This window comes from Geotrypetes seraphini, chromosome 5 (assembly GCF_902459505.1).
Source record: "Geotrypetes seraphini chromosome 5, aGeoSer1.1, whole genome shotgun sequence".
NCBI classification, from domain to species: domain Eukaryota; kingdom Metazoa; phylum Chordata; class Amphibia; order Gymnophiona; family Dermophiidae; genus Geotrypetes; species Geotrypetes seraphini.
In genome coordinates this window covers 170,597,025-170,614,097 of record NC_047088.1, presented here as the reverse complement: position 1 = coordinate 170,614,097, position 17,073 = coordinate 170,597,025, and the positions used below count along the sequence as shown (strand labels likewise).

The window sequence follows — 17,073 nt, the reverse complement described above, 5'->3', positions numbered from 1 at the left end:
CAAAACTCCAGACTTGGTGGGTTGGTCAACATTTGGGCGCACCGGCGAACAACCGTAAGGCGGGAGTTCTGATTTTGATTCGGAAGGGGTTGCCCTTTGTCCTTCAACAGCAGTGGGTGGATCCTGGGGGACGGTATATCATTGCTAAGGCGCTTCTTCATCGTCAGCCTGTGATTCTTTGTAATGTTTACGCTCCTAACAGCTATGACTCTCGGTTTTTTCTCCTCGCTTATTCGCCTTCTTGGTCAACATTCGGATATTCCTTTATTGGTGGGAGGGGACTTCAATTGCGTTCATGACCCTTTGTTGGATAAATCACTTCCTACTCCCCAAGACAGGGTGCATCCTACTAGGGGTATTTCTTTACTTTGCTCATCATTGGATGTTCTTGATGTCTGGCGGACGCTTCATCCAGGTGAGCGTGATTATACTCACATTTCTAGGGCTCATGCCTCTTTATCCCGGATTGATTACTGGTTGACTTCTAGCTCTTTGTTTTCTCAGATTGAGTCGGCCACGATTGGTTCCTTTGATGTCTCTGATCACACCATGATTTTGTTGACCTTGCATTTGGATGTCTCTTCCCCGGGCTCCTTCCGCTGGCGATTTCCGCTCCGTTTGTATAAGGATCCGAAGTTTCAGGAGTTTCTGCTTCGGAAATGGTCTGACTATCAACATCATAATATGGAACATCGGGCTGACTCTACTCTCTTCTGGGAGGCTGCGAAAGCGGTGCTGCGCGGTGAGATCATGTCATATTCCAGCCATCAAAGACGTGCTCGAGATAGGGAGATTTTACACTTGGAACGTAGGGTAGGTGACCTACGTCGGCTTTACGGTCATTCTCACACTTCCTCTTTGCGTTCTCAGCTCTTGGCCTCCCAGTGCAAGCTTCAGGAATTGTTGCATGCTAGAACGGTCAAGTCGCTTGCTTATTATAGGTATCAACTTTTTCGCCATGGGAACCAACGTGGGACGCTCTTGGCAAGGGTGGTCCGTCGGTCAGCGGGTCGTACTCCTGTCCTCCAACTTCGCTCAGATGGGGGGGGCCATGGTCCGGACGGATGCCGAGATCAACGCGGTGTTCTATGACTACTATAGACAACTTTATTCACAACAATCTGATTTAATGGATGGCACGGCCTATTTAGATGGCCTTTCCCTTCCGGGCCTGTCTGCTCAGGCAGTGCTGCGTCTTAATGCCCCTATCACGGCTGAGGAGGTAGCAGGAGTAATACAGAATGGGTCGTTGCTGAAGGCCCCCGGGCCGGATGGTTTCCGGATGGAATTCTATAAACTCCTCCATCCCACCATAGCACCAGTACTGGCTGAGACCTTCACGGCCGCTGTCCAGCGGGGCACCCTTCCGGATTCTCTCTCCTCTGCTCAAATAATCGTGCTGTTGAAGCCTAATAGGGATGCTGCCCTTTCTTCTTACCGTCCTATCTCACTGTTGAATGTGGAGGCCAAGATGTTTGCCAAGGTTTTGGCTAATCGATTGGCTTGTGTTCTTCCTGATTTGATTGCTTCCCCTCAGGTGGGATTTGTGCAGGGGCGTACTAGTGTGAAAAACATTAGATCCATATTGGCTTCCTTGGAATTTGTGGAGAGGACCCGGCTTCCTTCCCTATTGGTCAGCTTTGACGCGGAAAAAGCCTTTGACCGTGTTTCTTGGAACTTTTTATTTGCGGTCTTAACTCGGTATGGCATAACAGGGTTTTTTCAGGATGCGATTCGGGTGCTTTATCATTCGCCTACAGCCTTCGTTTGGGTCAATGGCCATAGTTCTCCTCTGTTCCCCATCCGTCGTGGTACGCGTCAGGGCTGTCCCCTTTCTCCATTGCTCTTTGCTCTGTCGTTAGACCCCTTGATCCGTGATATTCAGCTTAATAGAGCTATTTCAGGCATTCGAATTGGTTCTTCCGAATTCAAGATCTCAGCTTTTGCGGATGATCTCTTGGTTCATATTTCAGATCCCATTGTATCTCTTTCCAATCTGATGGCCACTTTTCAGGAATATGGCGATTATTCTGGTTTTAAGCTTAATCTTGACAAATCTTTAGCGTTGGCCACGTCCTCGTCGTTACGGGACTCTTGGCCTGGGCCCTTCCCGCTTCAATGGGCTTCCTCTTCGTTTCGTTACTTAGGGATCTTGTTGACGCCTTGCACTTCGACGTTATATCGCGTCAACATTGATTCTTTGTTCTGTTCCTCGACTGCGTGTTTTGCTCGTTGGTCTCCTCTTCCACTGTCTTTATTAGGCAGGATCCATTTGTTTAACATGATCCTTTTTCCAAAATGGCTTTATACTTTGCAATTACTTCCTTTGTGGCTTCTGAAACGGGACATTACTAAATTGCATTCTATGCTTTCTAGATTCTGCTGGGGGGGTCGACGACCACGGGTGGCGTTGCGTTACCTGTTTGGCTCGTGGGGAAGCGGGGGACTGGGGTTACCGCAGTTCCGGTTATACAATGCGGCCTGTTTGTTGCGTTACCTGGGGGAGTGGCTTTCGGATCGCCAGGATTTTACTCCGAAACCTTATGAGAAGGATTTTTTTGCCCCTTGGCATATTTTGTCCTTGGTGCAGTCGCCTCGTTCTGCCTTACCGGTGCCATTTAGGGGAAGTGTGTTGTTACACTCTCTACGCATCATCTGGTCTTATGTATTGCATTCCTGGAAGGGTACTCCCTCGACTACCAGATACTTACCTATTCAGGGGAATCTGCAATTTAGCCCTGGTAGTGAGAATGCTTGTTTTCGTAAACTGGCATCTCGGGATTATACGCTGCTTGCTCATGTTCTCCAGGCTGATGGCTCTTTAAAATCTTGGGATGTTCTAGTCCGGTCTGGAATTTTTTCTGTGGGTGACTTTTTTGCGTTTCGGCAACTTCATCATTATATCCAATCTCTCCCCCGAGCCGCTTTGGCGTTTCCGATTGAGGATAGATTTGCGACACTACTGGATCCCTATTTGGAGACTGGGTTTACGGTTTCAGGTCTTTATAAAGATCTCCAGCGTTGGTTAGGTCCGGCTGATCGTGCTGCACTCCAAGCTCGCTGGTGTCAAGATTTGGGGATGGCTCAGGACGCTTTGGATCTCCCTTCCTTAATTTCCAGAATTCCAGGAGTGTCTGTTAATGCAGATCTCCGGGAGTGTCAATTTAGGGTGATTCATCGCGGCTATTTTACGAAAAGTCAGTTATATTATTCAGGTTATACGGATTCTCCGTTGTGTCCCAAGTGTCTCCAGCAACCCCACTCGTTTATTCATGCCTTTTGGTCCTGTGTGAAAATTAAACTCTTCTGGAGACGGGTTTTATCTTATGTGGAGCGCATTTTTGGTAAAGCACTCCCCCTTTCTGCTGCTGGTCTCCTGCTGGATAAATATGAGGCCTTTTGTTTGTCTGATTCGGGTCAGCGGCAGTTTATGAGACGGGTGGGTGTCCTGGGGAAGAAGGTGATTCTGGCTGTTTGGATTGGAGATACCTTGCCCTCCTTTTGGGCTTGGAGGAATCGTTTGCATGCTCTGCTGCTGTTGGAGCGGAAGGATGCGTCTTTTAGCCTGCGAAGAAAACGCCAATTTCTGCGGATCTGGGATTCTTATCTTTTTTCATTAGCACCACGTGCTCGAAGTGACATCCTGAATTTATTGTAATTCTCTCTGGGCCCCAAGCTTGTTGTATTTTTGTGAGGGCACCAGGGCACCTTCTATTTCTTTTCCCCCCCCCTCCCCCCCCCCCCCCCCCCTTTTTTTTTTTTTTCTCTCTTCTCAGTGTTGGAGTTTAACTTTTCTCGCTGGCAGTGGGTTATCTGAGTCCAAGCCTACTGCACTAGGGTTCTGCTATTTGTCAGATCAGGGGGTTTGGGGTGGGGGTGGGGTGGGAGGGGTGTTGAATCCGATCTCTTGTATCTGATTATTCTTTGTAATTGTGATTCGTGTTTGTTGGTTTGTGTTTTTGTATATTTTGATAATAAAAATTGATTCAACATAAGTTCAATCAATTTGTACCTTCTTTTAATCTTATGTAAACCGCATAGAACTTCATGATCCTGCGGTATATAAACTGTTATTATTATTATTATTATCTAGATAGTATTCTCCATTTTCCAGCCTCAGCAGAGAATATGGGTAAAACAGGCAATTCATGTGAGATGCTGTACCCCAGTAATGGCTCTTTTTGACAATGGAAAAAATGTGTGGGGGGGGATCCAACTAAGGCTGTACTCTAGATTGGATCCCTCTATTAGAATCCAGGTAGAAACATAGAAACATAGACTATGACGGCAGAAAAGGGCTATAGCCCATCAAGTCTGCCCACTCTAATGACCCACCCCCCTGACTTTACTCCCTTAGAGATCCCACGTGAATGTCCCATTTTCTCTTAAAATCTGACACGTAATGTAATATAGCAAAGTTGTGATGGATGGGAGAGATGATCCATCCTACAGGTTCTGGTCACATGATGGAGTAACAAACAGATGAGCCATGCCATGTAACCTGATGATGTTCCCTTTAGATCTTAATGTTCATTGATGCTGCAATGAAAAAAAAACTAGAGTTTGTACCCTTGGCCTGTATATGCTACGTTCAGCATGGGCCAGTACTGAGGGATTCAAAATTAGCAACAGTGTCCCATGCAAGCGATATTCGTCTTGAAGAACTTCTTTAGATGAACCGGGAAAGAGTGCACCAATACCGTTGACTCATCCGCTGGTACCTATGATTCTGTTGAGGCTAACTCAATGTAGCTCCTTTGATGTTAAAGAAAAAATGAATACATGCACCATCAATATATGAAGAGGAGGCACAAGTACCATATGCCACTAGCTGTACAGAAGGTGCAGCAGATGTCGAAGCATGGTTGCCTCAATAGGTGATGCACTTCAGAAATGACAGACTGCATTGAGGAACGGTGTCAATGAGAGGCATGCATCAAATAGAATCATTGTTAGATATGCCAATGACGCTATTCAAAGTCGATGTCCTCTCCACTACGATGGCATTGATGAAAGGCATGCATCAAATAAACTCAATTATAATATACCACTGATGCTCTTTGATGTCGATGTCCACCGGTCCCAACAGGGATCGTCACTAAAGAAAAATCCAAGTGGCTGGAAATCTGACTCCAGGCCTCATTTTTCTAAAAGAGAGGTTGAGTGGTGCTTAAGGTTTGGTGCCACTTCAGATTTATTGTGTGGAGAAAGGGGAGCAGACACAGGAAGGAAGTGGGGAGGAGAGAGGAGAACAAATACTAAATGGAAGTGGCGAGGGGAGCAGATGCTGGAAGTGGGGCAAAAGGGGGAAACAAATGCTGGAAGTGGGGAGGAGAGCAGACACCGGAAGTGGGAAGGAGAGAGAGAGAGAGGGAAGCAGACACTGGAAGGAGGTGAGGAAGAAAAAGGGGAAAGCAGACGCTAAATGGAAGTGGAGAAAGTGGGGAGCAGACACTGGAAGGAAGTGAGGAGGGAAGAGAGTGTTAGACTCATAGAGAGAGGTAAAGATGGATGGGGAGAGCAGAAAGGCGGAAAAGAGAAATATCACACTCAGGGGAAGAGGGCAGAGTGAAGAGTTGGATTCATGGAAGGAGAGCGAGGGATGCTGGGGAGGGAATGAGGACCTGAGGAGAGGAGGCATGCAGGGAGCAGAGAGAAAGAAATTGTTGGACTGGTGGAAGGAAGGGAAGGAGAAATGTTGGACTGGGAGGGGGCCAGAAAGGAGGGAGGGGAGATGGACTGCAGAGGGCAGAAAGGATGGAGAAAGAAATGTTACATTGGGGGGGAGATGATTCAAGGAAGGAAGAGATGCCACACCATAGACGGGAAGGAGGACAGAGAGATGCCAGATTGCGGGAATGAGAGGAGATGCCAGAGTGGAGGAAAGGAAGGAGAGAGATGTCAGGCCACTGGGAGGAGGGAGAGGTGTCAAAATACTGGGGAGTGGGGAGGGAAGGAGATAGATTTCAGACCATGGAAACGGGGGAGGGTAGGAGAGAAATGCCAGACCATGGGAGAGGAGAGGGAAGACATGGAAAAGTAGATTTTGAGAAGAAAGCAGAAAAATGGAAAAAAGTTAAAAGTTAATACAAAGCAGAAAGTGAAGGAGAGAAAAAGTCAATGGATAAGAAGGCCCTGAAAATACAATTAAGAGCACAGACAGAAGGAAGTCCAACCAGAGACTGGGAAAAGATGATTAGAAAAATAAAATCGCCAGATAAAGGTAAGGAAAATGATTTTATTTTCAATTTAGTGATCGAAATGTGTCAGTATTGAGAATTTATATCTGCTTTGCATATTGTGTGTATATGAAAAATGAATGGAAGAAATTGTATTACAATTAGTAATGATGTGGGGTCTGGGGCGGAGCTTGGGCAGGCAGGCGTACTCAGTTGATATTTGTTAGACTTAGAGGATACTTGGCTTGAAGAAGTTGAGAAACACATCTCATTTCTTTCAAACACCACCACTGACCCTATGATCTGGAGTTGAACAAGCCTCAGTCTTATTGCCATTGCTTAAGATTAAAACTGCAGAATTCCCCCATCTGACTGGCTGCATAAAGGACAGTCCCTACAGGAAGGGAAATCAAACCATTGCTTGGGCAAAAGGGGCTATGACTAGAAGTGTATTCAAACTTTCTCAGCTGTCATAATCAGAAACTAAATTATGCATTAAAATTTGTAAAAAGATGTTGTATTTAACTTTGTCATACACTAATCACCTTAATACTTTAAAGGCGCTAGTCAATAAATCAAATAATCACATGAACAGTAACAGGCTTCAAAGTGAACACTCATACCCACAACTGAAACTCTAGTGAAAAATCACAGAGCCAGTTATTTTAGAGACCATCATAGTGTGTTCACTGTCTCCGCCATCTGCTGTCTTAGAACCAAAGTATTTGCTTAGTTCCAACTTTAAACAAGATGTTATTGCATGAATATCGACTTTGCCACTTCAAAAGATAAAATCTTTTACTTATCTGACATGCAGGATGGCGATACTGCTGCTCTATAATTGCCCTGGGTATATTCTTATGTTACTACTAAACTGCTGCTGTCATGCTCTCTCCTTGAATATTTGTGTGTATTTAACTTTGTAACGTAGATAAAAGTTAAACTTAACAACCAAGAAGCTGGACTCTACATACAATGCAACACCACAGAAACAAACAGTGATGCATGTCACCTAATATTGTACAAAATATAAAGATAGCAGATGTAAATTTGAAAAAACAGAGAAATAGCAATCATCACTTTACAAATTACGAAATAACTCCCTCCCTCCTTTTATGAAGCTGTGTTAGGGCTTTTTATTGCAGGCCATGGTGGTAAAAGCTCTGATGCTCGTATGAATTCTATGAGCATCGGAGCTTTTATCGCCACGACCGGCGATAAAAACCCCTCATATAGCTTCATAAACCCCCCTTTTATGAAGCCGCGTTAGGCTTTTTTATCACTGGCCATGGCAGTAAAAGCTCCGGCGCTCATAGAATTCTATGAACGTTGGTGCTAATATCATTGCGGCTAGCGATAAAAAAGCCTACTGCAGCTTCATAAAAGGAGAAAAAATTAAAACAAAAATGGAAAATAAGATAATACCATTTTATTGGACTAATACTTGTTCAATTAGCTTTCAGAAGCCAAAACCTCTTTTCTCAGGTCAGTAAAGTATACTGTTGTTACAGTATCCTGTCCTCACCTGAGGAAGGGGGTTTTGGTCCCTGAATTAGTAAAAAATGTATTACAATTAGTCCATTAAAAGGATCACATTATTTCCATTTTCTATTTATAAATATTTATCAACACAGCTACAATACTACTTTATCCTAAAGCAAAAATAAGAAGCAAAATCTCTACCTTTGTTTTCTGCTTTCCTCATCTTGTCACTCTCTTCCTTCCATCTACTACTGTCTGCTCTCTCTTTGTCCCTTTTATATGGCATCTTCTCTCCTTCTATGGCCCTCCCCCTTCCATCTCTCCCTCCACCCCCAGTGGTCTGGCATCCATCTTCTTCCCTTCCCTCCCCTCCCTCAATGGTCTGGCATCTCACTCTGTTCTCCCTTCCCTTTCCTTCCCTCGTCTTCCTTCTCAGTTTATTTTCTGCATATGTCTAGATTCAAGTTTGTTTAAAATTTGATATCACGCTTCTCAGATATCTAAGTGGTGTACAAAAAGTAAAATTATTAATAAATATGGGGTGTCAAATACAAAACTCACAGACGTAAACTGTCATACAGTTGGTGAGGTGGGGGAAATAATTGATAGGATAAAAATAGTGAATGTTTATGGGTCAAATGCATCTTTAAATAAAAGTTTTTTAGATTAGATTTAAATTTATCTAAAGAGGATTAGTCATGGAGGAGTGATGGCAATGAATTCCATAATGAAGAGGCAGCTACAGAAAAAATTGATTTGTGTGTGGAATCATAGACTATTTGACGTAATGAAGGTATGGCTGAGATTTTGGTTACTTGATCGCAGTGATCTAAGTGAATTATAGGGAATGATTAATCTATCAATGAATCCTGGAGAGTGGAACATTCTTGATTTAAAGGTTAGAAGTAAATTCTCTCTTACTATCCAGTCCTAAATTTCTCTTTCACTGTGTCTACCTCCAGCTTGCCACCTCTTTCTGTCACCCCCTCCAGTATTTCACTAATTCTACCTTCTTCCCCTATCCAGCATGTGCCCTCTTTCTCTACACCTTCCATCCAGCATCTTCTCCCCTCTTTCTCTCCTCCCTCTTCCTTCCTGCATCTGCTCCCCTTTCTCTCCCTTCACCCCATTTACATCAGCATTTGCCCCCTTTTCTCCTTCCAACCCAATTCCATCCAGTATCCTACTCCCTTTTCTCTCTCCCTGCACACCAATTTCATCAGTATCTGCCCCCTTTCTCTCCCTCCACCACCCTTCCATACTAGAATCCTGCTCCCTTCTCTCTCCCGCCATGCCAATGCTATCCAGTATCTTGCCCCCTCACCTCCCCACTGCTATTGTATGCTTCTTGAACCAGCAGCAGTGGCTGTAAACTTAAATGCAGTCATCACAGAACCTTGCTGTACCTCCCCACGGCTGCTGGCTCTGTTCTAGAACAACGAAGTGAAATCAGAGGGGGTGGACTGGCAGCCACAGGAAAATACAGGAAGGCCCCACGATGCCTGAATTTAAAGTTTACTGCCACTGCTGCTGGTTTAGAAAAGCAGCAAACTAGGGAGGGAGGTTCTGGACCCAGTGTGCCGGCTGTGTACCCCCTTAGAGCGTGCTTCTGGCCCCTTGGTACGGCACTGGTAAAGCTTACTAGAAACAGATTCTGTTCACTACATGAGATGGTTTCTACTTTCCAGTCACATCTTTCCTATCTGAATTAAAAAAAAAAAACAACCTGGTTTTATTTGTGTTTTTATTTTCACATGGCGATACTATACAGATCCCAAACACGGTACATATTCTTTTTCCAGAAAAAAGTTCAAACGTGTAAACAGAAAAAACAAGCTTTTTTTTCTGCTACACCATCAAAATTCAGCTCCAATACACTGCAACTCCTTGTTTGAAAACTACCATAGGCATTAGCTTACAACAGATGTATGCAGCAAGGCCTCAACCTAACCCACAGTCCTACACTATCTCATTAAACAACAAGAAATACTGTAGTTTTGAATGATTAATAAATCAATCTCCCCCTCCAATTGGCTATAAACTATCTACTCAAGTGATTTGTCAAGCTTTCTTGAAGCAAGACACCTTGCTGCATATAGCTCTGGCAGACACATAATTAGTGGGTTCAGGGCTGTAAGCTTCAAGCCAGGATACATAGAGGTCATGAGCAACTATACAGTCACCAAAGCTCAAAGGCCCAGGAGACGTCTTCATAAGCAATTATCAGCACTTCTAACCAGTCACCAAAGCAGGTAACAAGGACAACTTCTATGAAAGTGTGTGTAGATTAGTCAGTATCTTAAATGCCTGACCTGCCCTTGACTCTACTGTTAAAAGCATTAGCTGATTTCTCCTTTTACTCACCCTAAAGTTAGCAAAGCATTGGGACCTTCACTAGCATAGCATCCTGAAAAAAACTAATTGATTCCTAAGGGGTATTTTTTTTCCTTCTGCTGGTTAGTTGCTTAACAATGTCAGAATCTTCTTTCTCCAAACAGGTAAGTCAGCCCAGCCTTAGGCACCATTCATCACATGTAGTGCAAAAGTCAGACCATGGCTTTAGCAGAGGTGAAGGTTGATTGCACACCTTGAAAAATGTTTTCCTTCACCTATGCATCCAAGTACTTGTTTACATCTGCATACAGGCAGTTTTGCTACCAAGATGATTAAACAGTCAAGATTGTGAAGGTCACTTTAACATGTTGCCAGAGTTTACAGTACTTTCATAATCAAGCGTAACAATACAGAATAAATATTAGCATTTTAGATTAGAGCAGACAACCCATGGTATCTCTACATTAATTTTAAAGTCAAAATGCATCAGAAGCATTTTACAAGCAGCACAAATTGAGTTCTTTTTACTACAGTAAAATAGATTATTTTTAAGACTTCAGTTTGGTACCCTATGAACAGTCATCATAAAAAGTAGTGTGCTAGAGCCAAATATATTACAGGCATCGTCATATGGAGTCCACTAAATTCCCACAACAAACAAACCACATTTTCTAGAGGACAAAAAGTAAGGTTCTCCAGTCTTCCACACAGTGCTGATGCAGAAACATACAGCAGAAGAATAAATAAACACATATCAGTTCATAGATAAAATATACATTGCACAGGATTAAAACTGACACTGATGCCCCCAGATACCTGGCAAGTGTATTGATAAAATGCTCATACTCTCTTAGGTATCTTTTCTCATTAAATTAAGGTCAGTCTCAACCCTGAAGCTAAAACTTAAAACATTCAGAAAATACCCTCATAGAAAACCTGTATTTATTTCATAACATTTCTAGCTTGCCAGTCCAAACTAGCACAGCCCTGATAGGTTGCAAAAATAAAAGAAAGAATTAAGTACTTATCTCAATAATCCTCTTTCCTGTAGAACAGCATACGATTCCTTACGGATGGGTTCTATACCCCAACTCACAAGCTGAATTGCAGAAGATATCAATTATTTTTCTCGATTATTTTTCTCCTTGTCTCCCAGGGCAGTTCCCTCTCTCCAGTCCAAACCAAAGCAAATGCTAACCATTAAAAGAGAGAAATTACAACAAGAAGGGGTTCAGGGAACTCCTTGGTCATGCTAATTGCAATCTACTCTGCACAAGAAAACAAAAAGGCAGTAAACAATAAAAACAGGCAATATAAAGGTGGAACCAATTTTGGCACTAACACTTGTATAGCTGTTCGCAAATAGCATACTTTAATTGGAGTGATTTTGATATTCTGCCACCCAAATTTTCTCATCTTTTTGGCTGCCACAAGGCAAGCTGCTGAAAATTCAATCCTAGAGTGTATGCCAATGCAGGCATTTTAGTCATCTGACCGGGCGGGGCTTAAGGAATCATTTGCTGTTTTACAAGAAAGCAGATTACTGAGGTAAGTATCCTTCCTATGCAAATACCATATGATTCCTTACAGATGGCATGTACCAGAGCAGTCCCTTGACTATAGGGCAGAACAGATGAGCCTGCAACTAGCTCCAAGGGCCCGAAATTCATGTCTTTGTGCTGCCATATCCACTCTGTAAAATTTCATAAAGGTATGGAGAGTGGTCCAAGTGACTGTTCTACAAATTTCATTCGGTCCAAGACGAAGTCACACTTCTGGTGGAGGAAGCTTTCAAGGCCACTGGTGGGTGCCTACCATAGTCAATATACACTGTGGAAATAGCCATGCATATCCATCGTGATATAGTAGCCTTAAACTGGTCTTCCCTTACAATTAGAACTGCAAAAGATAAACAGGTGATCTGAAAGATTTAAGTAATTTGTCACTTCCAGGTAGAGAAGCACTCTCCTGAATATCCAGCACTGCAAAACCTACTTCTTTTTGCCCATGGACCGAAATGCAGGAAGTCGAACTTCCTTATTGACGTGAAATGCCAAAAGCACTTTGGCAGAAAAGAAGGCACAGCAAGGATACCCCTGCTTCTGTGATTCATGATAGAGCCTATAGTTCCGATATCCTCACCGAGGTGCTCACTACTAAGACAACTATTTTCATGGTAAGATCCATGAGAGATTCTTCCAATAAAGGCTTCTATGGGGCCTTAGAGAGAGAGCTCATAAGAGAATGTTAAGATTCCACGTAGGAAATGGCTGCTGCACTGGAGGGCAGAGCCTCAACACTCCCTTCAAGAATTTGGAGCCATCCAGATGAGAAGCTACAGATATTTTGCCTGAACAAGCTCTGAAGCAGAAAAGGTTGGCCACCTGAACCTTAAGAGATCTGACCACTAAGCCCTTCTCCAGGTCTTCATGCAGGAAGGATAGTACTTCGGAAATGGAAACCCAGCTTGGGTCTGTTTGATCTTACACCACTGCTGGAACAGTTCTATGCCTTAGCACAGGCCGCCACTGTTGCTAGCTTCTTAGATTTTAGAGTTATGAAAATCCTATCTGAATACTCTGCGTGCTAAGGCATTCCAGATTGTCTAAAATGATGGGCCCCTGAGACAGAGGGAACTGATGGAGCAGCAGTCTGAGATAGCTGTCCTGTGCAACTGGACTAGATTTGCGTGCCATGGACGACACAGACAATCTTAATCCCTGATGGGCCACTATCTTGCAAATGACTCAGCCCATCATCGGCCATGGAGGGAACACATACAAGAGCTCTTTTGTTGGTCAAGGCTGCACTAGAGCATTCATCCTGACACTTCCTGGTTCGAAACTTTGACTGAAAAAGCAAAGGGCTTTCCTGTTGACCACCCCAGCAACTCACAATGCAGTTGAATGCTCTCTGAGACAACACCCATTCTCCTGGATCTGGAGTTTGTCTGCTGAGATAGTTGGCCTGGACATTGTTCAATCCTGCTGTTGAAATTCAGCATCCATGGGTTAGAATTTCATTATCGCCCTGGCCCCAGTTAAGAGGGTCCTCTGGTGTTTCCCAATGCTCCGTTATTATCCTGGTAATCTCAGGGTGCAAAGGGAACAGAGACACTATAATGATCTCAGTCAAATCTACTGGCTTGAAAAGTCTGCACACGGTTGGATCCTCTAGGTCTACCACCGAATCCTAGTTGTCTGCCCTCAAACTAAGGATGTCTCTTTGGAGAACAGTGGAATGGAATCCAACCCTAAATTGTTCCAGGCTCCTTCAGTCCTGCTGACTACTGGCTGCCCCAGGATCTTGCTCTTAGCAATTATCGGCTGGCACCCCAAGGATGCAGATGACCCTTTATATTTCTGGTATGCTGCTTATATCAAGATCACAAAATCAGGGTCACAGACCTGAACTGGATCTACAGGGACCTCCAACAGTCTACCATGCAACTCCTCTCAGGGTCAGCAGCATCCACATGGATGCATTTTGCCAGCGATGCAGTCACCCTTACACAGCTCCAGTAGGGCTTTACTGCCTAGCTCTGGAGGCTCCAGTGACCCCAGATAAATGGAGGAACTGGGAGGGGAGGCTAAGCCCACAGCTCCAGCCCCCCTTCACATGCTCCATGGCATAAGGTATATACACTTCTCAGGTTACCATCCAGCACATTCCTGGCATGTTAGAGTGATCAAACCACCTGAGGAGTCCATTATAATTGATCTGAACCAAAACTGAGGTGTTCTGAGGCAGAAAAAGACTTTTAAAATAACATCAGAAAATCTAAGATGGCCAGCGCAGGTGCTTTTTGGTGTTAAAAAAATGGCCCATGAAAGCAAAACTAATTTTTCAAAAATCATGAAAATATAATTTTAGAGGTGGTATGGAGTGTTGGGGGAGGAGGGGCCTTGGGACAACCCCAGACACCCTTAGTTTTGCTAAATTCAGACCCACCCCGATGTTTCCCATAGACAGTAATGAACTGTACTCACAGACCTGTCATGTGCTGTGCCTGCATCTGCTTCTCACTATAGCTGGAAATGGAGGAGGATCTTCTGCCTCAGACAAGCAAGGGTGGCTCCAGAGTGGCTGGTCTCTTCAGGCTGCCTTTGTTCAGTCTCACAGGGGCTGAAACCCCCAACCCCACTTGTTCCCACATGATTCTTCAGGGGAGGGGGGCACATCTGACCACCACCAAGATTCATAGCCAGTCACAGGGTCAATTCAGCCTATGCTTCAGCGTCTGAACTCTGCAGGGGCGAGCACCGCTCCCAGGTGACCTATCCCTGAGCTTCCAAGTGTTATTCAGGTTGGCCAGGTAGATACTCTCTCTGAAGGATGGCACTCTTGGCAGCAAATCCCAACGTCTGGATCCTCTCCCAGGCAGAGTTGTCCCAGGACTATTGGGAACCTCTTAGCACAGGAAAGCCTCATGAAGAAATTGGATTTAACCCGAAAATAAGAACTCCAATATAGTACAAATAAAAAAACACCTTCTCAACTCACTTACAGAAGTTAAGACTGAAGAAAGAGGGCACTGCCCAGGGAGACAAGAAGGCAGAGTTGAGAAAAATGGTACACATATTCAGCAATCCAATGTGTGAATTGGGGTATAGAATCCTTCCATAAGGAACTTTATGCTGTTTGCACAGAAACAAGTGTTAAACCACAGTAATGGTGGCATTTGCCATGAAAATATCTACTGCACTACCCCTGTTGGGAGCCTTGCCTAGTTAAGAAAGGAGTAGCAGTTTAAGGAGAGTCTCTAAGCCAAAAACAGAGGTTCTCCGATCCCACTGCTTTAGAACTCCCAACTCACAAATGCAAGTCAACTGACTTGCTACAGAAAGAAAGGAGTGTATAAGCTCCAGAAGGGGAAGAGTATATGAGCCCAGAAAGGGGAATAAGAATGAGGCAGTGGTTTCACAGAGATGGTTCCAAATTCCGCAATGCAATGCTTGGATTTAGGAAATCACAAATTCAAATCTTTAGGCTCGACATTTCTTTAAATTCTACAGAATTTATGATGATTTCTAGACCTGCAGGTTTAGATGTTATAAATAAAGCAAAGTTTGAATTGAATATGAAGTTTCCTGAGTCTGTGGAGTACACTGTGACACATCTGGCTTGTTTTCTGAACATCTGTTCTGTCACTGGATGCACCACACTGAAGTCCAGATGTTTGCCCTATAAGAAGTGTAGCCCATTTCATCCAGGCCCAACATGGCAATAATAAGGCACTTGGTGAATAGGGCTGCTTGAGCAGTACTTCATGCTGGCCAGAATACTAAAGCTAGGAAGCTGCTACAGTTTATGAGACTAGGTAAGGGAAGACCTTCCTCCTGGAAAGCTTGCAGAAGAGTGAACAATAAAAGACTGCCATATCTATCCTAGTTTTGTGAACCCAGTGAAAGAATAGCCAAGCTCCCCTGACCACAGGCCCCTTGCAAAAGGTTTCAGAAAAATCAAGTCCAAGAATAAACTAAACTATCCACTTGGCACTGGTATATCTGCCTTTTTCTTTTGAGAACAGTACGAGAGAAGATTAGTGGAACATAAAAGCTCTTCTTGCTAGTAGCTCCTGAGGTAGGGTTCAAGTATAGATTCTGGTTTATAAATTTTCATAAATATGAACAGCACATCCACCTTGATCTCAAAGAGAGGGACAGAAATAAGCAAACCTAGGTTGAGAAGGAGGGTAGAGGATAGGAAATCAATCTAACAACTGAAATCAGAAATAATTTTTTCTTCCGTTCATCAAAATCTTATGCATGGATTTCACTGCTGAGGTAAAAACATTTGGGTGAAATGAAATTTGCAAAATGTTTGCTAAAAGTCTTTTAAAGAGAAGCATGCTTGTATAATGGCCACTTGGTGTATCATTTCAGCTGTAAGGTGTTTAGGGGTCATACAGCTTCAATGTAAAATATTTTAACATTTTAGCTAATACCCATAAAACAGTTTCTGATAACCTAATCTTCTTGAGCAGATAATAAAATACCTCTATTGTCACATTCTGTATGCACTTTAGCCACAAATAGTCGGTGCAGAGGTTTTATCATAAACATTCTGTTTGCTAACCTCTGGTTGGCTTCACAAAAAACTTTGGTATTCACCTGAAAATGTGCAGTTTCACTAGCAAGCAGCAATGGTTCATTCATGCCTAGCTTGGATGCAGATTCCAGCCATGGCCTAAAAGTGGGGAAAAACCGGGAAGCAAGACGCAATGCAAAAATTCAATAAAAGCTCCACATGGGGCCAGCTTTGAACACCACATCATTCACTGCAGCTTTCTAAACACTGAACATTCTGGGAAAGCTGTAGGGAGCGCTTCATGATTCCAGTGTTTATATGATGCATAAAGGCATTAGTCGATAAAGTCCCTGCTTCCTAGTGAGATTCTGCACTTCTCTATTTACAAAATTTTAAAATTGAGCCCCAAATATTCACTTGTAAAACCAAGATAGATCATATCTTGGCTCACAGAGCCAAGCTTGACGTAACATTATTTCTTTAACCACCACAAATACTTCAGGGTCCTTTAACATTACACCGTGCACTGCAGCTGACACACAAGAATATGAATGGAGTGCTGATCCTCAGTTCCAGATGCTGCATTTCCTGAGAGAAGAGAGGGGCTCCTCACTGCGCTGGCTTCTCCCACTGCCCTGCCTTAGCTGACAGAGAGCCATTCCTGTCCTGGGACTGTTCTGTTGACAAATCGGGACTTGCTGCAGAAGCTGGTGAAACCACCGATGAATCTGTACTTTGGAGATGCGGGGTTGGCTGGGCTTGGTCAAGTGGAGAAGAAACCGAATTCTCACTTGTTTCCTTAAAACAAAAAGGAACAAGGTGCAACTTTATTGTATTTTTTTTTCCAGTTTATAGTCAACTGTTAGTTTAGCACAGTCTCCAAGCAGTGTATGAGACATAAGTCAACTTAGCAGGCAAAAGCAACACTCCATGTTTTCTTCCAAACGTTCCTACATTCAGTACTATAGCCTATCTGCAGTAGCAATGACTCCAAGCAGCAGCCACCACTGCTAAAACTAAAAGAGGCACCAACTCCTCTTCTACAGCA

General features: G+C 43.6%; 1 protein-coding gene across 6 annotated transcripts in view; it reads right to left on the bottom strand.

Moving 5' to 3' along the window:
- Nucleotides 1-9,388: 9,388 nt before the first annotated feature.
- Nucleotides 9,389-17,073, bottom strand: part of MFSD6 (major facilitator superfamily domain containing 6) — a 76,272-nt gene continuing 68,587 nt past the window's right edge. For all 6 annotated transcript variants that reach the window (XM_033945320.1, XM_033945322.1, XM_033945318.1 and 3 more), the window contains exon 8: nucleotides 9,389-16,823. In XM_033945320.1, coding sequence (XP_033801211.1) covers nucleotides 16,635-16,823 — 189 coding nt within the window. In that variant the 3' untranslated portion in view covers nucleotides 9,389-16,634. The remainder of the gene's footprint in view (nucleotides 16,824-17,073) is intronic.